Consider the following 25201-nt stretch of genomic DNA (forward strand, 5'->3'; position numbering starts at 1 on the left):
GTTCTATTTCCAAACCCCATATAAAATGCTCTACATTTGACTTAACATTTATCTGTAGCTTTCTGATTCATAAAATCATAAATCGAATTATTTGCTTATTTTCTCCCTGTAATGGCTGCACAATGCTGAAATTTTGCCATCAATCATGGAGCACCGAATCAGTTTTCAACTAGCATTTCTTTATTTTATTTTATAGAGCATCAGGTTAAAAAATGACCCATACTTCTGTGGCAAACTCTCTTTTGCATAGCAGCAAAGAAAGAAAAATCATGAGTACTTATTATTTTTTAAGTGTGTTTGACTAAATGAAGTTATAAAAAAATAATGAAAATCTCTGCAATTCACCATAAAATTTTTATTTCCAAAAAGAGCCAGTAAACCTGTCAAAGAAAAAAAATTCATTTCTATGGTATATACTATTAGACCATACATAAATGAAACTGCACACACATCAAGACTTAAATAACTATATAAATGCATCCTAAATTCCCTGAGATAGATAGTGGATCATTTACAGGCAAGATATGCATTCCAAAAAGATTTTTCTTTAAGAAGAAGAAGAAAGGGAAGATGAAAGAATACTGGGGAAACTATTAAAATACTATTAAATTTAAACCCACAAGATCGTGTTGCAGCATTAGACAATGCAAAGCAAATGAAAGCAAGGAATGACACGGTCATTTTGGCCCTGATTCTGGAAATCACTTAAACACATGTACGAGGACATCTTAGTTCAGGAAAGAATGTAAGCGCAAGCTTAAATTTAAGCATGATGAGATTTTCACCTTCACTCTGGCCCCTGTATCCCAGATTCAGCAGCTGGAGTAGTGGGAGGAGATAGCGGAAGGCTCTGTACAGCAAAGGCGGGTGAAAAGGTCTCCTGGCAGATGAACTGAGCTTGATGGCCATCCAAGGTGTGGTGTAGGAGGGTGTCCGGCTCCCACAGTGCTAGGATTTCTGTACAGATCACACTTGCCAGAGCGGGCTAGAGAGGCTGCCTAACCTGCATTGGCCAAAAGCTCTTGTAGGCTCCCGTGATCATGAAGACATTTTTATGTGACCTTTGTCCCTTCTTATAGTTCTTCTGTTTCTCCCCTTAGAAATGCAGCAGATTCTCACTTCAAGAACTTAGATACCACTGGCTTAAAATGGAGTTGGGCACATACCTAAGGTCTCAGAATAAGAATACTTCTGTACCTTGGGGTGATCAGTAGAGATAATGTTTCCACTGCAGTCAGCAAGCAGAAGGAGATAAAAACATTGCAGTTAAATCTACGGAAAAGGAGAAACTCTTGTTGATTCTTTTAATTAACCCACTACCAGAAAGTAACAATGAAAATTCTTTACATTTCTCAGGCACTGCAGATAAAAGGAGTTACATCAAGTACAGTTATATATTCTAGATCGTGAACACTTCTTGCTAGAAGTGTTCAAGCAGATTGCAACATATTCTTTCTATTTAAAAATACTTAAGCTAACTGAAACACTTATTTCTGGATGCCCTTTACCTGACTGTCATGGCTGTCCACCCTCTTACCAAACTAATAGGTATATTATTCAGATTATGGCATCAAAAGTCAGGGACAGTTGTGCTAAGATAATAATTTTGCACTTCCTATGTGTGTTACACTGCATCTAGTACAAAGAGCAACTCATTCAAGTTTATATTTAGAATGAGAAGATGATAATACAGTGGTTGTGTGATGGCTGCTTGGACAGAGTAACTACCAACTTCAGGAATTTCCTCACTTCTTGGAGTTTCTGATTGCAGCTTCAGCAACAGAACAGCCTGTTTGCCCTATCTGTTGAGCAGTAAGGCACTCTTCTGTGTTTTATGCTACAGTTTTTGCATCAAATTTTCTAGCAATTTTTTTCCTGTTTTGTACATAGCTTTAAGGAGTTGTAAGAGAAAAAAAAAAAGCAGCAGATAATCATATTTTGCAAAATATAAGCCAAAAGAACAAAGCCTCCTTGACCTACCCTAAGAACCCCCACACTTACCAGTACGGATTAGTTCAGCTGTTCCTGAATTTCATTTTCTGAACTACTCTGCTTATGTTACCTATCACTTTTTGCTGGGTTTTCCAGCAGACCATGGAAATTTAAAACCCTCAAAATATCAACCCAAACAAGTCTGGAGGTTCTTTGCAAATGTTATTAAAATACAAAATGGTTGTGTATTAGTACACCTTTGCATCATTATGGAAAAGAATATCCTAGTTCCCTCTCTTTCAGTTACACTACACCCTAATCACAACACGAAAGCAGGAGTTCAGAAGTCAATCGTAGAGCCGATGGCAGTGCTTCATATTTACCATACTTTCAGTGGAAACATTTTCCTGAGTAATAACAACTGGTTTGGGTCTGTTTTTAAGAGCAGCATTCCAGACCTAATCCCAGACTCACCACAATATGCTGTCTTTGATTGTTGCACAGAATCAAAAACTCACCTTGAATGTGTAAGCTAGTTTTGTGAACTGCAGAATTTATTGTCTGCTTTTTCCTCCTCTATGCATTTTCTTCTTAATGTTGCAAGACTTTTAAGTTTGTCCACCAAATGCTATAAGATGACATAGTTAATGATAGTGTTACCAAAAATATCATTTCCTTTTTTAAAAAAGATATTTTTATAGAATTAAGTGTATGTCATTTTTTAGTATGATGTTTTATTTGCAAAAATGTAAATGATCTTTTCACTAAACAGCAAACAAAATGATGTATCTCTGAAAAATATGATAATGCTTTTTTAAGGATGTGCAGATGGTGCAGTTAGAACATCTGCAGCAACAGAGGATCTGAAGAGAACAGGAATTCTTTGAGAGGATGAGTTACTACCTCCAATCTATTTTTTTTGCCATTTTTTCACAATGTTCTTTACTGAGAAGCATTCTCTACCCTGGAGTGCTCAATATTTGGCCTCTTTTCAGAGCTTTTACAATACTCAAGAGAAAATCTTAATTATAAAATCTATTAAACATTTTAATCAGTCCACAGTCCATTTTTCAACATGTCATCCACTCAGGTTTTTTATCTGCATCAAACAATGTTTATTTACACCAACAGAAAGCACCTTCATAAACAAGACTGTCATGTAATGGAGAAGGGTTAGAGAAGCTCAGAAAGGATGATCAGAGGTATGATATGGTTTCACAATGAAGAATCACTATGTACTCTTGCACTTTTCATTCCAAAAAGAATATGATCCCTGAAGGGGAGAGGACAGTGTGGACTGGCAGCTCACTGCCTTTTCAAGAAGTAAGGTGGACAAATGAAGCTAGAAGGAGGTGGGTTCAAGCTGCACAAAAGATGTGGTTGTGCTATGGATCTCCTTGCCCTAGGATGTTTTATGGGACAGAAGCTTACACAGGTACAAGGGGACATTGAACAAAGCCAAGGAAAAGAAATCCATGCAAGATTGCTAACTGCTTAGAAGTTGCATCTGTTTTAGAAAATCTGCAAACGCCTGGAAGCTGGAGGAATACATGTGGAACATCATACAGCCTTGTCTTGTTTTTGTACTCTCCCCTAGACATCCTTTTTTTTCATCCACTGATGTGATTACAGAGGTAGATGAATCCTTGGTCTGACCCTACTCTTCTGTTCACATAGTTTGGTCCCCTTGATGGCAGAAATGGTTATAAGCACAAATATGCAGGTAAAAAATTAATTAAACTTATGAAGCAACTTTTAATGACCTTCCCTACCATTATGTATCCCTCCACGTGTCAAGAAGAAACTGGATTATAGTGATTACATAGCAGGTGCTATGCTTGAAGATCACGAGGGAGATAAGGAGCACTTTACAAAAAATGGTCTCTGCCTAAACTATATGCCTGGTTTCATCTAGTCTAGATTAATATCTTCACAAAATTAAGACTTCTTAAATGTCAGACTTACTGGAAATCAAAGACAGTGAATGAACTATAAAACGTACTTCTTAAAACCAGTATATCAAACATATTTTAATCTTTGTATCACATTTCTTTGTAATCCAATTTTTTTTCTATTTATTATGCAAGTCCTGGAAGGACTTTTGCACTTCATACTTGGTGAGTGAGGGCTTTGACACTTCTATTATAGCTAATGCAGATGGTGAGAACACTGTAGCTGCAGGTGGAGACTCCAGTTCCTTTAAAGGCCAATGCAGACCCTTAGGGGGGCTGTTTAGTCCATGTTACACAGTGATCTTTTGTGGGCCAACTTCTCTTGGTTGTCTTGTCCAAATTTTGATTTCCAAATATATTTTATAAGACCCCTGAAACGGAAAAAAGAATTAAACAAAAACATACCTTCAAGTAAGTTTCCATAAATTGCTTTGAATCACAGAATGGTCAGGGTTGGAAGGGAGGTCATCTAGCCCAACCCCCTGCTAAAGCAGCTTCACCTGGAGCAGGTTGCACAGAGTCATGTCCAGGCAGGTTTTGAATGTCTTCAAAGGAGACTCAAACCTCCCTGAGCAGCCTGTTCCAGGGCTCTGCCACCATCAAGGTAAAGTTCTTCCTCATATTCAGGTGGAACCTCTTGTGTTGCCGTTTGTGCCCGTTGCCCCTTGTCCTGTCCTGGGCACCACTGCAAGGAGCCTGGCCCCGTCCTCTGGACACTCGCCCTTAAGGTATCTGTAGACATTGACCAGATCCCCTCCCAGTCTTCTCCAGGCTACACAGCCCCAGCTCTCTCAGCCTTCCCTCATACAGGAGATGCTCCAGTCCCCTCATCACCTTCATAGCCCCCCGCTGGGCCCTCTCCAGCAGTTCCCTGTCTCTCTTGAACTGGGGAGCCCAGGATGGACACAGCACTCCAGGTGTGGCCTCACCAGGGCAGAGCAGAGGGGGAGGATCAGCTCCCCTGACCCGCTGGCCATGCTGCTCCCAATGCCCCCCAGGGTCCCATTGCCCTTCTTGGCCACCAGGACACACAGCTGGCTCATGGGCAGCTTGCTGTCCCCCAGAACCCCCAGGCAGTCTCTGCAGAGCTGCCTTCCAGCAGGTCACCCCCAGCCTGTACTGGTGCATGGGGTTGTCCCTCCCCAGGTGCTGGACCTTACACTTGCCTTTGTTGAACTTCATCAGGTTCCTCTCCACCCAACTCTCCAGCCTGTGCAGGTTTCTCTGGCAGCCCAACCTCCTGGTGTATTAGCCACTTCTCCCAGCTTTGTACCATCAGCAAACTTGCTGAGGGCACACTCTGTCCCTCCATCCAGGTCATTGATGACTAAGTTGAACAGGACTGGAGTCAGTACTGACCCCTGAGGAACACCACTAGCTACAGGCCTCCAGCTAGACTCTATACCACTGACCACAATCCTCTGAGCTCTGCGCTTCAGCCAGTTCTCTGTCCACCTCACTGCCCACTCATCCAGTCCATGCTTCCTGAGTTTACGTGTGAGGATGTTATCGTAGACAGTGTCAAAAGCCTTGCTGAGGTCAAGGTAGACAACATCCACTGCTCTCCCCTCGTCTACGCAGCCAGTCATTCCATCGTAGAAGGCTATCAGGTTGGTCAGGCATGATTTCCCCTTGGTGAATCCATGTTGACTACTCCTAATAACCTTATTTTCCAGCATATGCTTAGACATGACCTCCATGATGAGCTGTTCCATCACCTATCCAGGGATGAAGGTGAGGCTGACCAGCCTGTAGTTTTCTGTGTCCTCCTTTTTGCCCCTTTTGAAGACTGGAGTGACATTGGCTTTCCTCCAGTCCTCGGGCGTCTCTCCTGTTCTCCATGACCCTTCAAAAAGTGACAGTGGCTTAGCAATAACATCTGCCAGCTCCCTCAGCACTTAGGGGTGCACCTCATCAGGGCCCATGGATTTGTGGGTGTCTAGTTTGCTTAAGTGATCTCTAACATGAGTCATTCCCTTCCCACCCGCCATCACTGTAACTGCTTTGCGAAGCACTTCTTTCCAGTCTCCAGAAGCTTGTTCCTGTTTTCTTTACTGGCAATACAAATATTAAACTACAGAGAAACTTGTCATGTTTGTCATCAGTAATACCATATTTTGATCAAATAAAATGTAAAACATATTGTATACTGTCCACCTACCAGTGAAGAATCATAAAGATCATGGCAAAGATCACACCAACAGTCACAATGGTTCCAGTTACCAGGCAAAAGACCAGAATGGCATCTCTTGTTCTCCTTGATTGCTCTGTTTCTATTCTCCTAGATTTCTTTGCTTGTATCTCTGAAGAAAAGAAATACATGGTCACTGTTATGTTCAAATTGTCAAATGAATCAGGCATTTAATCTGATGGACAGGATGAAAAGGAGCAGGGCTTGATTATTTACTATCTGACATCTTTCACAGCCTTCAGGCTTTTACTGTATCAGCAAAAGTTAGAATAGTGACATTTTATACCTTCTTTGCAAAGGCCTATCTAACCAAGGAAGATGCAAAGAAACAGAGATCAAGGTGTGGAGTGGGGGATACATGTCACTTAACAGCTGTGAAACACAAAGAACTGCAATTCCTAAAGACAAGGCAAAAATAAAAATGGGAAAGTATCTATTTGGTACATGTTAAGAATGACTAATATAACAATATTTTTGCTTTAAGAAATGCCTTAATGTTAAGATTTCAAGACACGTTCATGTAAGACACATGAATGATAAAGACAGAAGAAATACCACAGCCTGTCTGCCACTCGAGGCAGGCTGACTTCTTTGTTTTGTGCCTGGTACCAGGTGCTCCATCACCCAGGGCTGAGACATCAAGGTACCACCGTGCTACAGAAGAATTCTAACAATGGTAATTGCTGCAGTCATAATGATAATAATGAAGCCAAAAGAGAGTATGCTAACAAAAGACCAGATTCAAGGACTTAAGTGCCGCTTTTCAGTTCCCTGTCTCTATCTAGGTCTGCAAAGCCTTTATTTAAAGCAAATAACCACTGAGCGTGGAAAGGAGCTGTTCTGCATGGCCCAGAAATATAGAGAGAGGAGCAGCTGCATGAAGCTGAGAAATGAAAATGTAGCAAGGACATCAAGTAAAAATGCATTTTGTAATACTGCAGCCTGTTCAACCATTCACCTAAGGAAACTGAGGGCCTTGCCATTACTCAGGCTGTCTCTCTAAGACCAGACGTGACGGTTAGGAGGTGACTCTAACAACCAACCCAGGAAGAGTGAAAAATGCTGAAGATGGTAACCAACTTCCTCCATCTGTTTTGTGACACTGGATAAAGAAATGCCTGGAAATCAAACCCAGTCACCTTGTTCTGAAATTTACTTGACCTTATTTGTTCAGCCACGTTCAACCAAAATCAATGAACCATTAGGCATCTTGCCAGATCCCTCCAACTTTGGCAATTTTACATGAGCCAACTCTAATTTATCTTTCATTTTCCCTCATGCAGTTTCTAAAACTATAAGGTGCAATCTCATTGCTGACTGGTATGCAAGATTCATGTTCACACTGGTAGGAATTCTGTGTAGCAGAATGACTGCAGGAAACCCATTTCTATTTCTACTTCATTTCTACTTCTATATAAAGACCTGTGCCACTGTCATCACTGTAGTATCTAAGCAACTCTTCCATCACATCATTTGGGTTTCACTCTTCTGCATCACAGAATTTTCATTCTGATATTCTTACACCACAGCTCATCTATATGATTCTCCTGATCTTTCTGCAAGATATAGGACAGGTAAGAATGGTGAACTGGCTGAGAGTATCATACATAGTAAGTCTGAATACTGGAGTTTTTATACAACGTAAAGCCATTCACTTTTAAGCTAACTGACATCACTGGACTTTGTCTTTTTAGAATTACATGAAGTTGTGGGGAAGAGAGGTTAATGAAAATAATAATTGATTTTGTAATTTCATTAATGTAATATATTAGATGTGAACTTAGAACTCTAAGAATATCTCTGTTTACAAGCTGTAACAGGAGCCTGCTGAAGAGAAAAGCAAGTTTTATGTCATCCACAGCTAGTCTACTCAAGTTTTCTTCCTAGGCAAGAAATTCTTCCAGTAGCCAAGAACCAGAACTGCCCAAGAGACAACCTGATAATACAGAGGGAATGCATTCCAAGTAAACACACATGTTTAAAATGCAAGCAGGAAGCAGACAGGAAAGCAGCTTCCCAGTAAGCTGGTTCACAATGAGCAAAGATTGATTCACATCAGGTGCACTTCTAAGTGCTGACTGCACTCTTAAAGTCCAGGCAACACTCCCAATTAGTCAGTGAAAATTTTGCCACAGTCAGAACGTGCCTTAAAAACATCCTCAGCTTACAGTTAAGGTTACAAAGAGGTATTTAGTAAAAATAGGAAGAACAAATCTTTTTTGAAACATGTGAAGTCTAGTTCAATTGCTTTCAACTTGAAGTCCACAGCCCACTCTGGGTCTCTGGACTACTTCGCTACAAAGAATGACCAAAAAAACCACTATCATATATATTCCCAAATTACATTGTAAAACGATCCCTAAAACTGTGTGCATTCCACTATTAAAAAAAAAAAAAAGAGATTGATAACACATCTCACAGTTTCAAGCAGATTGCCTCCAACCCTTACTGAAAGCTTGGCATTCTTACCTTACCTGTTAATTATTTATATTAATGTTTATTAAAAAAGGAATGCACTTCAATGAAATGCAAGGCTGGGATACTGCAGATAGATTGTAGGCACTGTTGGATCTAACCTACGAAGATCCATTTACTTATGTAAGTCTGAACAAGACAGGAAGGAAGGAAAAGAAAGAACGCTCAAATTTAAAATTAAAAAAAAAAAAATTAACTTCCACCAGGGCTTGCTGATTTGAGGCCAGCCCTGTGGCAGAAACCCCAGAGTTTGTGTGGTCCCAGTGCTGGTCATGACTTACGGAAGCCTTTCCAACAGCTCAAATGGTCCAAGCAGTGCACACTCCTACCCCAGTCACTATCTGCTATGCCAATGCAGGGACAACAGGCTGGATTAAAGGAAACAAAAGCATCACCTGTATGGCCACTACCTGCTGCTAAGAAGCTTGGCAGCTTTTTAATGTTCTTTGTGCCATCAGAACAACAGGACCTTAGAAAGTTACTGCTTTCTTATTTGGGCTGAAAGAGATACATCACATACCTCCTTCCCACCAAGCACCAGAGCAGGTTAGCAGCACATACTTTGCTGTGGTGTGGCCCAGCAACTGTATTTGCATTGTACACCACAGTTCAACAAAGCTGTTTTGATTTCTGTGCAGTGCAGTGCATCTCTGGACTGTCCTCTGCCTTTATGGAACCCTCTCCCCTTTAATTTCTTAAATCCAAATACACTCAGAAGCATCTGTTGCCACTGCTAGCATTTCCCTCCAGAAAATATCAGCAATACAAATTCTGTCTCTGCATTCCATTCAGTAATTTCTTTAATAAGAAACAGATTCATAATAATGTAAATCATGTACATCAAGAAGTGGAACACCTGCTTTTTCAGTACCATTTCTGTCCAAAGGAAACCCAGTTCTTCTGCCAGTAGCATTGTTCCTCTCTATCCTCCTCTACCCCTGGGTTTTTCATTGAGCTGGAGTTCCTCCTAGACCATGATGTTGACTGTACAGCAGTGCTCCATTTACAAGCCAGCACTCAACCAATTGTTTATATGGTCCAGCAGCCAACAGCAGTGCTTTACACCACTTTGCAGATCCAGAAAGTATGTATCAGTTTGGCAGAAAGGAATGAAATTTTGCCTCTGCAGACTGTTTTATTTCCCCTTAATATAATGGTGATGCATAGCTTTTCTGTTTTCCTTCTAGATTATCTATAAGCCTTTTCCTGTGTATCAAAAATGGATGGATATATGCTAATGAGACAGTAGGGTTACAACACATGGAGGAGATCCAGGCTGTTAATCTTGAGTACGGGGGTTCCCCATTTCATTTCTGTGCAAATGCAAGGACAACATGGCCATGCTGATTGCATGTTTGTACAGTAGCCAGTTACAGAGATGTGACTTTTCTGTCTCAGGGAGGCTCTGGCACTGAAGTCATCAGCAGGAAATGAAGAGAGATGTGGGCTAGAATGGCCTCTGAAACACAGAAACGCTATTGCCTCCATCTTCTCCACAGAAGTGGCACTAGACACACACCCCAACTCTCTCTCTCACTCATGAGAAGCGTGGAGCTTGGAGCACAGCTGGGATCTCAGTAGGCTGACACCCTTCAAATAGCATCCTAATGAGGATCGTTCTCTGTTCTTGCATTCCTCCCTTGCAGAGTCCTCCCTCCTCACAGAACTATTATTAGTACATATGAATAAACCACCTTCCAGTTCCAAAGTCTTTACAAAACGCCGAACAACACAACAGGTGGGAGTGCGAAACAAACACTCTTCAGTGTTTCAGGGTAGTGATTTAGTAAAAAGGAAATATAGAAAAGTCAGTTATTAGAAGATGGGATTTTCCTTGCATAGATTCCAGTAATTTTTGATGAGAATAAAATACTTTTTTCCCCCTGTTCTCTTGCTATAAAAGACAAAGAGAACCCATAGGTCTGAACAGTTCTGAAAACCAAAGAAAGAGCCAAATTATGAAAAAAACCTCACTTATGCAAAAATACCATTATGACTGCTCATCAAAAGGTCACTGAGAAGCACAGTGATCACTGGTAAAGGACACATGGAAGTTCTGTGTGCATAGATTTAAAATTAACTCATACGAAGTTTTGCCACATGGCAAATACACACAAAGTCCTGTGAGATTTTATCTGCCCTTTTGCAACACGTCTTCCCTCCTCCCACCTCACATGCCTCAAAATCTGAAGCAGAAAGTGTCACACTATGTATTTTCAAGTAGTGTCTTTGGGGCCAGGCTTGTAGGTGGTGTTGCTGAATCTGGTTGCTGCTGTTCACATGGGTGAAACATCAGAGCACTAGAAAGAGAAGGAGGGATGAGACAAAAGCAAACATATTTGCCCTTTGTCAGCTACCTTGATAATTTTTAGCTCTGTTGACAACTTCAAGGCTTTCTCTCTAGGAAAGTGCCAACAAGAAAGGCCAACCATGGAGCAAACACGTTTTCACTTCCCCTGCCATGTCCTGTAGTCTCGGCATGAAGAAATTAATCTCTGTGGAATAGTGAAAGGAGTGATCTAGGTGATGAGAAAGATGAAATACATAAGCTTATTGACTTGACTGAGGCACAGAGATCGTCAGAATCCCCTCAGTTGGATTAAAAAAAAAAAAAAAAGGTAATTTAGGAGGCAATAGAAAGGACCTATTCTTTTCCTGACTAAAACCAATTTGTCCATTCATCTGGTACAAAGACACCTCCCAAAACATACACAAGACCCTCTCCCCACAGACAGTTTGGACTGCAGTACTAGGTGCCAGTGCCCAGGCAGTGAAGGGCTGCAAGGTGGCCTCTGTGAGACTCATCACTTAAGGACGTGGTTTAGTGGTGGACTTGGCAGTGCTAGGTTAAGGGTTGGACCTGATGATCTTAAAGGTCTTCTCCAACCTAAGCAATTTTATGATCCTCTGACCTACCTGTGTGGGGCTGGCAGCCAGCCAGGGTCAGCCCACCACACCTGCCCAGCTTCGGCTGACTAGGAATCTCTGTAGCCAATTTTGGATGCTCAAAAAAATCTAGTTCAGTCCTGTAGATTACCTGAAAGGGGAAATTTTTGTCCTATTTCTGATACTGATTTTGTGATTCTGCTCTTTACATTTCAGCTTGGAGACTGGATAGATAAACGGCAAAGAAAAAGATGTTCTCTCAAAGGAAAGACTTAGATTTTCTGGAGTAGATAGAGAAACCATCTTACTTGACAGGGGTGATAAACTTGTCTCAAATTCCCCAGCCCTCATTTCAAAATGTCTTTTAATAAGGAACTGGGACAGGCATCATTGTACCATGGGCAGAAATGTTACCCCTTCCCAGAGTCTGAACAACACAGATGAACAGAGCAGCTCTGCAAATACAAGGCAGCAGCTAAGAAAATCGACATCCAAACACAAGGAGTCTCGCCGCATCCACTGATGCTGTCAGAAGGATCTTTCTCATTTCCTCCCAATCCTGTTGCAAATCCTGATCTGTCTAGACTTCTGATCATCCACAGTGAGCAAAACTAGATCTGGTACATTCTCAACCAAAACTTAAACTAATAACTTCTTCTATGTATCTAATTCAGAGTTAGTAATTTCTCAAGTCCAAACAATGCCACTCCTGGGTAAGCAAAACCCAGAAACTCTTTTGGGCATCTGCACACCTCTGTACAAAGCCAAAGGATGCTGATCTGGCACTAAGCAGAACAATCCATTCCTTTTAGGCTACTTAGTAAACCTTACAGCTTGTCTTCCTCAGATTTCTGTATAGTCCTAAATATTTTCTAACTCAATAAATCTCAGTCCTTGTAAGAGGTTCTCAGTGGCTAAGTCTGTTGGACGTGTTTCATCTGACCACTTTTCACCAACACTACTCAGTCACAGCTTAAACACAAGTGTGTGAGTCGTCCTATTGATGACCCACCTACTCAAGTCAATGGAACCACTTGCATGCTTAAACCTAAAACAGATTATGTGCTACGCTAATTCAGGTCTCAAAAAGGAAGTTTGCTCTGTACAAAAAGGAATGTAGAGACTGAATAGTGGGAGAAGGAAAAAAGAAAACAGCTTTTGGTGTTTTGTGACTGCCAGATGGATTTAGAAAGTGAATAAACAAATTCCATGTTAGTGTACAATAGCAGAAAGGACCTCAATAGATATACAGGAAATAGCCTATCTTACTGATGAGAAAGGATAAAAAGCAGGATTCCCAGGCCACACAGTTTTACCTGGGTAAACAACATGAAAGGGAGAAACCTGGGGAGGAGTATCTCCAAGGATTTCTTTCTAGTCTGCCATAATTTTGCCTAAGACCTAAATCTACATTATTTCAGGAAAAACTTTACATTTTGATGAGCAAGGCAATTTCACACTTTCTCTGATTGGGAAAGATTGAGCTTCCATGTGCTGTTCTCATGGTTTGAGAAAATCAGCACACTGCTACCTTTCCTGATGAAGTCAGCAAAAATCCCATTAGCATAGGGGGTAAGTAGATAGTACTGGGGAAATGGTTTATGATGCATTCTTCTTCATGTTAAAATTTGCTAAATCCATTGTGTATAAGCAAATTCCAGATGACTACTAAAAGACAAACCCAAAAGATTGTTTTCCTGCTTCAGTGTAGAAGTGGAAAGGAAACTTAAGTGCACAGCCCGTGCTGCTGGTGCTATGTGGTTTAGTGAGGCAAAAAGTACCCTATGCTAACCAACCTGGGTGCAGTAAAAAATAAGCAGGTAATAGGAAAACCTAATTTTAGCTTGAAGTTTTACAAAGGATAAAGAAAATACTCATTCCTACCACAAGGAACCTTTTCATTCTCATTCTGTCATTTCCTTTTATATGTCTCTTTTATTGGCCTGCATTTCATGACAGTCATTACCACAGTGCACAAGCTGCTACCTATACACTGCCAGTGACATGCAATCTTACGAAGATTGAGTACTACATAAAAAACACAAGGCCATATCACTACAAGACTGTAAGCATCTCTGTGAACTTACCAGTTGTTGCGTAGACTGTGTATTTTACAGAGGCAATTATAATTCCATTTTCTTGAGTTTCACACTGGAAAGTAACTGAATGGGTACCTCTGCAAACTTCCATAATAGCTGAATCATTGGGAAGAATGTGTGGTGTCTAGCCATATATAAAAGAGAAGAAAAAAAAAAGGGGGGGGGGGGGTGTTTGTAATTTTTCACATAGATCTGCAAAGATGACTTGCATTGTGTCAGACGCACAGAAAAGTACTTATTATACTCCAACAGCTTTCAACCTGTCAGGATCTCTTGGCCCCTGGGAAAATTCCGCCACCTCTTCAGCATCTCCTACGCAAACAACTGGGAAGGGCAACGTGGTTGTGACTTGCTGAGATATGTATATGCTCACCAGCCACTATGCCCCATTTTCCTGAAGTAACAGTAAACATTACTCTTTAAAATTATTTCCCTCACATGAACAGGAAAGTGAAGCTGCATAAAGAAGCAAAGCTTTGTGAGTCCTTCTATTACCAACTTTCCAGTCAGAAATCAGGGCTTATTTGCATTATGACAACAAAGGAAATAATCTGCCCAGAAGTCTGAACAATTCAGCTGGAGCATGTGGTAAATGCATGCAGCATGCAATTTTTGTGCACAAAGTGGGATTCAGTTACTCACCTTGCTTGGAATTAACATCTTCCAAACATATTTAAATCGATTTTCAGGAGGTATAGAAATACAAGGCATCTTCACACAGGCAAGGCCCTCAGAAATTGGTATTCCCCCTATAGGAGGGATTTTAAATTAGGTACATCATTACTTAATTAAATACAACTCTGTATAGATCATAAAGTTCATAATTCTGTAAACCACTGAATGTTACTTGGAAATTATGCTTTCCCTTAAAATTGCTTAAAATATTTTTTGCTTGGTCTAATGTCTGGAACCAAGTACACAGCAGAAAAACAGTATTTTACAGGAACTTGAAATCCAGCACACATCAGTACAGAAATGAACCCTGAAACATTACCGGATTTTTTAACAGGGTGATTAGAGGGTGGAATGCAATCATTTTATTCCACTTCCACCATGCTAACAGAGAATAAGGATGTTTCCTTTGAATCAACATATTTACTCTAGATTACCGTATCACAGTGTTCCACTTACATCCACAGTCTACTGGCCCCCGACATTCCTCCACACGGACAAGACATTTTGCTTCAGTCCCAGGGCATCCACGGGTTAACAGAACTTCCCGAATGCCAATACCTATGAGGGGCAAAAAAAAAAAATCTTTCACTCTGAATTTCTTCATTTCCTTCATACTCTGTTTTTCTTTCTCTTTCTTTATCCTGGATGTTAATATGTATCTACCAAATACCAGGCCAAACAGATGTTCTCAGAGTGCCTGCTAAAGCTATCCCATGTTGGTATCTAAGATTTCATGACAATATCTACTTCTGTCAGACACTGCACACCAGGGACTGTGATTCTTAGAGTCATCATGTGTCATCAAAAGAATTGAATATTAATTCAAAACTTTTCTTACAGAAAAAGCATTTGAAAAGAAACTAATATATGTTCTGAAAAACCATTAATTCACTTTAACTACCAAAGCACTCGGGCTCCTGGCCTTTAAATGCTCAAATCAGATGGCACAGAGAACACTGTACAGACTGCCGACTCAGCCTGCCTCCAGTCTCGTGACTGAGTGTCTTCAACTCCCACCAAGGCCAACAGAAACTGAAGGCACGAAAAACCTCCTGGCACTAGGACGGGGGAGTCTGAAGCTACCTAACAGGGACCAACAGTGAGGGATACAGGAATACCACCAACAGCCTCCGGAATGAAGGAGAGAACAGAGGCCGGTGGACGGTAACATGGGGCTTCTCACGACAAACAGGTGAAATCAAGTGTTGACCACCTGGACTCCACCTGCAACATGGGAGGGTCGCACTGAAGACAAAGAACGGGAGGGAACCTATTTCAAACATGTAAAGTTAAGGAGAATTCCTACACAATGTTCAAGGAAGCAAAAAGCTGTTCACTCTCACTATCAGGATTTCAATGGGAACATCCTCGTTTTAACAATTACGAACAAATTCAAAACAAGTGCTATAACTGTTTTTGCCAAACAGTGTGTACACAAGTTCATTGGAATGACATAGCTTGTGGGGGAGGCAGGAATAATGTGTTTAGGCCCAGTAAACACTGAAGGTTTTGCCATTTTTCCAGAAGCATTTTGTTTACTAATAGGCATGGAAAGAGAAAGTTAACCCTCCCTTGCAGGAGAATAAAAAATAGGAAATTGGTTTGAACATTGCATTTATGATGCATCTGCCTTCCTTAAATGCGTATTATATAAACCAATGGATTTCAGAATGTCTCAGAGATATCATGTAGCTTGTGAAACAGAACTTCAAGTGACAGAGGGAGACAACACCACTTACTGAAAATGACACAAAACAAGGATTGTTCTCCTCTCCAGAGAATGTCTCATCTCATGATGCAGAGAGACAGAGGTGTAAATGGCAGTGAACTGACATTTTTATTAAAGGCATTCCTCTTTCTTCAGTGACATCCAGTTTTTTTTAGCTAACAAAAAAGACAGGAAACCTATGAAAAGCCAAAAGGCTGGGTACTGGGCTAACTGTAGTCACATTCATCAGGTAGCATCTCACCATGTCTTATCTATGGGAATAATAAAATGTGAAAAGTATATCGTACTCAAAAGGGTTCATGAAAAAAAACCTTTTAATTACACCTACAAGTTCTTTTGGTACTCCTCTGCCTCTTCCTTTTGGACAGCTTTTCCTTTCATTCCCATGTTTCCTTTCCCCACCTCTTCTTAGTAGCTGCCAAAGCTGATGAAATTAATCTCCTGAGATGCTTAACAAATTAAGTCTTAACTTCAACAAGTCATACAAGTTAACCTAACAGAAAACTGGCCACAATGCAGTAAAATAAATTACCTAAATTAAATTCACCATAGAGAAATGTAAATTAATAGACTGGGACAGAAGTGGTAAAGAAAGATGATCCACAAAGAGCTGGATACTTAGAAATACAAGAGAAATCGAGAGGTAAGAGTGGCCAAAACAATTAGACCGCAAAGAGAGTATGGCAAAACTGAGGCAAGTATGACAAGGTATCATTAAACATGTTTTAATTATGCTTTAATGCCTCTGTAAACATGGACTATGGCTACAGGAGCAATGGATCTGAGCCACAGCATTACTGGGAAAAAATTAAGAAAACTGAGTCATTTCAGAAAGCAAGAAATAATAAAAGACTTGATAGATGGATCTAGAGGATAAGGACTGTGAAGGAGACAAAGAGCTTACAGCTTTACCGGAACAACAAATGTAAAATCACAGAATCACAGAATGGTTTGGGTTGGAAGGGATCTTAAAGATCACCCAGTTCCAACTCCCCTGCCACGCGCAGGGACACCTTCCACCTTCCACCAGACCAGGTTGCTCCAAGCCCCATCCAGCCTGGCCCTGAGCACTCCCAGGGATGGGGCACCCACAGCTGCTCTGGGCAGCCTGTGCCAGTGCCTCACCACCCTCACGGTGAAGGATTCCTTCCTAGCATCTAATCTAAATCTACCCTCTTTCAGTTTAAAACCATTACTCCTTGTCCTATCACTACATGCCCTTGTCAAAAGTCCCCCCCAAGCTTTCCTGTAGGCCCCCTTTAGGTACTGGAAGGTTGCTACAAAGCTTCCCTGGAGCCTTCTTTTCTCCAGGCTGAGCAACCTCACCTCTCTCGGCCTGTCTTCATAGGCATTCCAGCCCTATGATCACCTTCATGGCCCTCCTCTGGACTGAGTCCAAGAGGTCTATGTCCTTCTCCTGGGGACCCCAGAGCTGGACGCAGGACTCCAGGTGGGGTCTCATGAGAGCGGCGCAGAGGGGGACAATCAGCTCCCTCGACCTGGTGGTCACACTTCTTTTGATGCAGCCCAGGACACAGTTGGCTTTCTGGGCTGCAAACACACATTTTCAGGCCGTGTTGAGCTCCTTGTTAACCAACAACCCCAAATCCTTCTTCTCAGGGCTGCTCCAAAACCATTCTCCACCCAGCCTGTATTTGTGCTTGGGATTGGCCCAATCAATGTGTAGGCCTTTGCACTTGGCCTTGTTGACCTTCATGAGGTTCACACAGGCCTCCCTCTCAAGCCTGTCAAGGTCCCTCTGGATGACATCCCTTCCTTCTAGCGTGTTGACTGCTCCACACAGCTTGGTGTCACTGGCAAACTTGCTGAGGGTGTACTCAATCCCAGTGTCCATGTCACTGACAAAAATGTTAAACAACACTGCTCACAATCCCAACCCCTGAGGAATGCCACTCATCACCAGTCTCCACTTGGACATCCAGCCATTGACCGCAGCTTTTTGAGTGTGACCATACAGCCGATTCCTTATCTACCATGTTGTCCATCCATCAGATCCATGTCTCTCCAATTTAGAGACAAGGATGCTGTGCAGGACAGTGTCAAAAGCTTTGCACAAGTCCAGTAGATGATGTCAGTGGCTCTTCACTTATCTGCTGTAACCCCGTCATAGGCGGCCACCAAATTGTCAGGCATGATTTGCCCTTAGTGAAGCCATGCTGGCTGTCACTAATGGCATCCTTATTTTCCATGTGCCTTAGCATAGTTTCCAGGAAGATCTGCTCCATGATCTTGCTGGGTACAGAGGTGAGACTCACTGGCCTGTAGTTCCCCAGGTCTTTCTTTTCTCCCTTTTTAAAAATGGGGGTTATGATTCCCCTTTTCCAGTCAGTGGGAACTTCACTGGACTGCCATGACTTCTCAATTCAATGGATAGTGGCTTAGCCACTTCATCTGCCAGTTCCCTCAGGACCCACAGATGCATCTCATCAGGTTCCACGGACTTGTGCACCTTGAGGTTCCTTAGATGATCTTGAACCTGACCTTCTACAGTGGGGAGTTCATTCTCCCAGTCCCTGCCTTTGCCTTCTGTGACTTGGGTGGTGTGGCCAGAGCACTTGCCAGTGAAGACTGAGGCAAAAAAGTGACTGAGTACCTCAGCCTTCTCCATGTCCTGGGTAATCATGTCTCCTGTTTCCTTCCAGAAAGGGCCCACACTTTCCCTAGTCTTCCTTTCATCACCAAGGTATCTATAGAAGTTTTTCTTGTCACCCTTCATGTCCCTGTTAAGATTTAATTCTATCAGGACTTCAGCTTTTCTAACCTGATCCCTGGCTACTCAACTTCTCTGTATTCCTCCCAGGCTACCTGTCCTTGCTTCCACCCCCTGTAAGCTTCCTTTTTTGTGTTGAGTTTGTCCAGGAGCTCCTTCTTCATCCATGCAGGTCTCCTGGAGCTTTTGCCTGACTTCTTGCTGGGATGCATCGCTCCTGAGTTGGAGGAGATGATCCTTGAATATTAACCAGCTTCCTTGGGCCCCTCTTCCCTCCAGGGCTTAACCCCATGGTACTCTACTAAGTAGATCCCTGAAGAGGCAAAAGTCTGCTCTCCTGAAGTCTAGGGTAAACATGCCATGCACTGAATAGCTCAGACTAGAATGAAGGCTGTGAACATGATCTGAACTCCAGATATGAGATGAAGCCTTTGTCTTTTTTGTTAGAGCTTTCCTTTCCTGATTCTTCAGCAAGATCGTATAATTTTCAGAATTAAAGTGGTTAAACATATTGTATTGGGTCTGGCTGGGATGGAATTAATGTTCCCTACAGCATCTCTTATAGTGCTGTGCTTTGTATTTGTAGCTGGAATAGCGTTGATAACACACTGATGTTTTGGCTACTGCCGAACAGTGTTCCCACAGCATCGAGGCTGTCTCTTCACACCCCCTCCAAAGACCAGTAGGCTGGGAATGGGCAAGAGGCTGGAAGGGGACACAGCCAAGACATCTGACCCAAACGGATGAACGTGATATTCCATACCATACGATATCTTGGTCTTCATATTAGCCACTACAAATACTGAGGCCCTACGTCATAGCAAGTGGCTGGACATCACCTGCTGATGGGAAGCAGAGAATAATTTTGTTTGTTTGTTTCCTTTGCTTCTGTGCACAGGCTTTGCTTTTCTTTATTAAAATGCCTTTATCTCGACCCACAACTTTTTCATCTTATTTTTCCCCATGTCCCACTGAGGAGGGGAGTGATCGAGTGGCTTGGTAGACACCTGGCATCCAGCCATAGTTAACCCACCAGAACATTAACTCTGAGGGTCCAAAGATAAAACCGAGACGAAATTTAGTGAAACTCCCTGGAAATACAGAACATTTAAGACATCTGCTAGAGGGATGGGACATCAAGAGCAGTTTCTTATATCCAAAAGATGTGTGCATCAGAGCAAGTGAGGTTACTAAGAGTATGGGGATACATATACAGTATCAATATACAGAACATATAAGCAGATTTGACATTATGAAGTGAAGAAAGAGAAATATTAAAGTATGTAGAAGGAAAAAATCTTTTAGACCCATAACGTCCTAAGATGTGAAACAGGAGGGGATTAAGGAAGTTCTAGCATATGAAAAAGTGACTGGGGAAAAAAAAGGCATACTCTAGAAAACATCAGATTGACGGGGGCAAAACCTCACTTTTCTCTGTGGTCTTATGAGAAGCTGAATTTGTTCAGAAAAAAATTAATAGCATTTCTGATTCAAGGCTGCTTCCTAAGCAATAAAATTACCACCTCAGAGCAGTTTCTATCATCACCCCAAACACAGAGATGTCTTCTTAAAGCTCATCTCATCTTTCCTCTCTCCCTTCCTACTCCAAAATGATACCTCTTCTTGCCATCACACAATTTATAAATTGTATAAATGTGGAATACAGAACAGGCTACTGCAGGCAAGCAATTTTTTGGCAATATTGTATGTGGGAAGACATCTGTGAGAAGCATCAGAAGATCTTTCATCTTCTGAACATCTCACAGATGTTCACAAATAGCGAAAATTGTTACTTTGGGGAAGGCAGCTCATGTGCCAATAAACGTAGGGAACTGGTTTAAAATAGGAGCTTGCAGGCTGTGAAATTAATAAAACAACAGATCTGACCTAAACTCCTAATGACAATCAGCCTGATTGTTTTTGTTAATTATAGTTATTGGCAATTGAAACCAATGAGAGGTGAACAAGGGCAAGCAAATTACAACTGCTAAATTGCTACAGTTAGCACTTTTTTTTCCCAAAAAAAACAAATGACAATATGTTTTATTCATCTGCTTTGCTACTTACCACATGTAACTGTGCATGCTCCATATTCTACTTCTGCGGACACAGTGGCATCCAGACCTGAACACAAAGTCTAAAGTTACATCTCTAATACAATGACAGGGGTGGAAATTCCCAGTTAACGGGAAACCCACTCCTTGAAATCTCTGCTACTTTTTAGTTGAAATGTGAAATTTGCCAACATTTTTTCTTTCACTAACTAGATGAGAAAAACAAGACATTTATGAAAAATTTATCATAAAATCCAGTCTGAATAGCATTCATGTTTAAACCTTAAGATGATTCTTTAAAAGGAAAAAAGCCGTAATTTTCTTCTAAAGCAGACTATGATGTTAAATTAGTCTACTGAATGCTCTGGGAAGTGCAGTGTCTAGGTTCTACACAAATAATAGGTCCTCCCTGAAAAGAGTTAAGAAAAATTTTCATGAAACAATATTCAGTTAACTCATTTCCTTGTTCTTTCTGGCTAATGTATGCCTTCCCACATGATTTTTTTCCCCATCACACTTCAAGGTCAAGTTTAGACAGCCAGCACAAAGATGAGTCAACCAGGTACAGTATTTTAATTAGATACTAGGGTTTTAATCACTGTGATTGGGTTCCTTCCATTTTTTAATGGTACTTTGAGGTTACAAAATGGGTTTCACAGAATGTACAAAAGCAAAAGGTTCTCATCTCCATCTGGGATTCAAATCTGGATTATATATTTTATTCCTAATAGCATGCAATTTGAATGTTTGTTTATAAGGATGCTGAGATACAGTAACTGTTTTATAGAGAAACTAACTTAGTGAAACTCCTTTGGAAATTATTCATTAAATAAGCAATAGGTCTTTTCAATTCTTCCAAATGCAAAGAGAAAGTCACTATGACTGCTTTTGCAAGTCTGCACTGCCAGTCCCTCCTACTCAGATTATTTTTTTCTGATAACAAATACTCACCAATGTAAAGTTTGCTTTCACTGTCTCTCAGTTTTTTATATTCAAGATTTATGTTTACAAAATGTTATTTCTGTGCAGCAATGCAAGTTTATATATCACTTCTTGCTACTAAATCTCTGGGTAACATTTACATTTTTCACACACTATCCAAAACTTTAAATTTCTCAGGTTGAAAGGAATGGATCCATTTTTCTTGCAGTCAGTGATACACAAATATAAAACCTTTATTTCTCCATTGTAAAGGATTTAGACTACAGCAGCATGGTGCATTCTCCACAATAATACGCTGATACTGAACTCTTTTCCCCAACATTATAAATAAGCCATCAAAATCTTACTCTCCTGTTATCTCTAACTGTCTCTATGGTTTTGACATTTACTTCAGCATATAAGCTGTGCTCGTCAGAACAGTCTTCTAGCGTATGCACAACAATCCTTAAACAGTAGCTATCCAGTTGAATGATAAAACCCCCAACTTTAGCCAAAACATAAGGAAAAAAATGATAAGATTAAAATCCTATGAAAACAGAGACAACCTTTAAAACAGCTAGTGTATCCTCAAACTATCTCTAATGAGCCATAAAAATAACAACTTCTTTAGAAGATGGTACCCACCATGGACATCCTATCACGTTTCCCTTAGCTTCTTTTCTATCAGACAGTCATTCAGCTGTCTTGTCTAACATCAACTACCACAGCACAGCAGAGAGGAGGAGGAGAACTTAAAGATCCTGTCTACAGTCTAAATACAGTCCTGTTTAAAAATACCTGTTTTCAACTTGGTACAACACGAGTTGCACTTGTTCACCTATGCAGAATAAACAAATATGCAAAAATGAATGGGAGGGGGGACTAAACCAGCTTCAGATTATGTTAATTCTCAACTCAATAGATTTCTGATGATTCGTATCAGCTTATGGTAAGCCCCAAACCTCTACCCTGAAAGTAGGCATTATTGTAATTCAATTTTGAGGTGACAAGCTGAGTGTAGCCACAGCAGGATGCCATCAGGTCTGAAAGGAGAACCTGCTATTTCCCATCCAGACACAAATTAAAAAAAAAAAAAAAAAGGCTTTAGAAACAAGCAGAGACACAAAATACAAAATTTCAGATAATAAAAGGCGAGGGACTTTGCTAACCAGTGAAAGCAAACTTCTAATTATAGGTGAAGATATGAACTTTCAGGATGCTTCTGGCTTCAGGAGCACCACAATGCACAACATGGCTCTTTTGTCAGAGATGCATAATGATCAACTGACTATAGCTCTAAATAAAAAAGATACTGTAAGTAATACTCCAAATAAAACTTTAAACACATCTAAACATTAAAAGCTGACTTGTTATAAATGAACAAGTTGATCAGGAATCACCAATCCTGGTTTCTGATTTAATTAATTTTTTTAAAAAAGCAACAAAAAGAAACTAAGGGAAACTGAATCAGACTCAATTATAAACCTCTGGATAGCGTAACACTTTTTATATGAACCTTCCGTGCCAATGTCACAATACAAAGTTTTGGGTTGCTTACTTTACTTGCATTTCCTCTGTACATTTTAAATGAACCAAAATGTTAAAGACAGCTCCTGGCAAGAAACTACGGATCTTTCTACTTACATGAGAAGGCTGGTTCTAGTTGCATGGGGTTCAGATAAAAAAAATAGTGTCAGCCCTATGCAAAACGAATTATGTATATAACTTCCATTAGCATTAATAGGAGTTATATATGTAAATCCCACACATGCTGAGATAAGAATGTGCTAAGGAACTGCATTTACATTCCTGTCAGGGGGCTGCAATTAGTACCAGCGCAGCAAAGCAGTCTGTATTCCTCTCTACATTTGGAAGCCTTGTAAAACCTATGTAGAACAGAAATCTTTGCCATTGTACACCATTTTAATTACAAGCCGCATCACAGCATATATGCAGAACATTTTGATAAACACTTTAAAAGCCCGCAGAAGTGCTACCAAAAATGTCAAAGAGAGAGCACACGAAGTCACGGTTGTGAACCCTGGGGGAACCTGCTCACTCCTGAGCTAGGCATCTCATTCCTGCCAGGGATTGTGGCTTTAGTACTTGCGGGGTCCTGAAGGTCAAAGTGGAGTGGGGAGGGAGAGCAGCACTGCTCCGTCCCCGAAGTGTCACCCCAAGGGGCAGCTCAGGGGACGAAGGCTTCCCCGGACGGAAATCTTTCCATGGGGAATCGGCTTTGCACTTGACTACGCGTGAGCCGTGACCCCGTGCGGTTCGTTGCGCGAGCAGAGGCGGAGGGGGCTGCGGGGGCTCCCGGCGGCCCGGCGCCCACCCCTGCGGCTACCGGAGCAACAGGCAGATCCGGCGCCTCCCCCGCCTCCCCAGCACGACCCCAGAGCCCCGGCCGGAGGGGTCCCTGTGCTGCTGCCTGGCTCCGCACAGCACCGAACCGGCCCCGGCCCCTCCCGCCGCCCGCCTGTGGCACCCGGGAGGGGTCGCTCGGCCCCGGCGGCGAAGGCGGCTGCCCGCACCCGCAGCGCCCGCTCTCCGCACGAAACCTGGTCTCCCCGCGGCGCGGCCGGGCACCCCTGCCTCCGGAGAGGGCAGCCGGGCGGCGAAGGGGAACTCCCCTCGGCGGGAGCGGACATCGCCCCATCTGCGGGAGAAGCCATGCGGGGAGAGAGCGGGCAGGCGGCCGGGCTGAGGGGAGCCCACCGCCCGCCCCGCTCCGGGAAGGGCCCGCCAAGGGCGCCCACACCGCTCGGGGACGCCTCACCCGGCTCGGCGAGCCCGCCCGGGGGCTTCGCCACCTCCGCTCTGCTGCCGTTCACGGCGGCCGCCGCCGGCGAGGGCAGGAGCAGAGACATGAGCAGGAGCAGGGCCGGGCGCCCCGCCGCGCCGCCCGCCCTCAGCGCCATGCCCCGCGCTCGCCGCCCGGCAGCTCCGGCGCCTCACAATGCGCCCGGCCCGGCGGGGCTGTGACGGGGCGCCCGGCGCGGCCCCGGCCTCCGGGCTGCTGCGCGGGGTGCTCGGCGGGCCGGGGGCCGCAGCCTGAGGCTGGCAGCCGCAGTGCGAGCGGTTCGTGGCCGCTCCTTGGCCTGACTTCGTGATGAAACTGGTGGCAAACTTCGCGGCACCGGAGGGGTCAGCCTGCCGGTTAAAGGTGGGCCTGAACAGTAACGTTCGCTGTTGCAACTGAAACATGCAGTTCTTCTCCAAAGTCCAGAAAAAGCAGATTTAGATTAAAATTCTTGTGGCTGACTCCAATGGCTTAAAATACTACCCAACAGCACCTTTCAAGGCCCGGTATGCCGGAGCCCTGTGCAAGCCAGGGAAATGCACCTGCATGCAGCACACCAGCAGCTCTGAGCGAGGTGCTGGGCCGGCAGGCAGAGAATACAAGAACCTGCTTGCAGTAAGCACCCCCACAACCCAAACCCAGTGTTTGTAAGCAGTGCTCCCACATTTTCACACAGAATCCACAATGCAATCTCTGCTTTAATGTTAAGAAAACCTCTGCAGATGTCCCAAGCTATCTGGGCAAGAACTTCCC

General features: G+C 42.5%; 1 protein-coding gene across 1 annotated transcript; it reads right to left on the reverse strand.

The window, feature by feature from the left end:
- Positions 1–388: 388 nt before the first annotated feature.
- SPACA1 (sperm acrosome associated 1) lies at positions 389–24852 on the reverse strand. Its single transcript, XM_040598062.1, has 8 exons — positions 24599–24852; positions 24425–24501; positions 20738–20794; positions 14667–14768; positions 14178–14284; positions 13524–13659; positions 6046–6187; positions 389–4255 (listed from the first exon to the last, which is right to left on the reverse strand). Exons 1-8 carry the CDS (start codon positions 24850–24852, stop codon positions 4165–4167), a joined length of 966 nt encoding a protein of 321 aa, XP_040453996.1. The 3' UTR covers positions 389–4164.
- Between the last annotated feature and the right edge of the window lie 349 nt (positions 24853–25201).

This window comes from Falco naumanni, chromosome 6 (genome assembly GCF_017639655.2).
Source record: "Falco naumanni isolate bFalNau1 chromosome 6, bFalNau1.pat, whole genome shotgun sequence".
NCBI classification, from domain to species: domain Eukaryota; kingdom Metazoa; phylum Chordata; class Aves; order Falconiformes; family Falconidae; genus Falco; species Falco naumanni.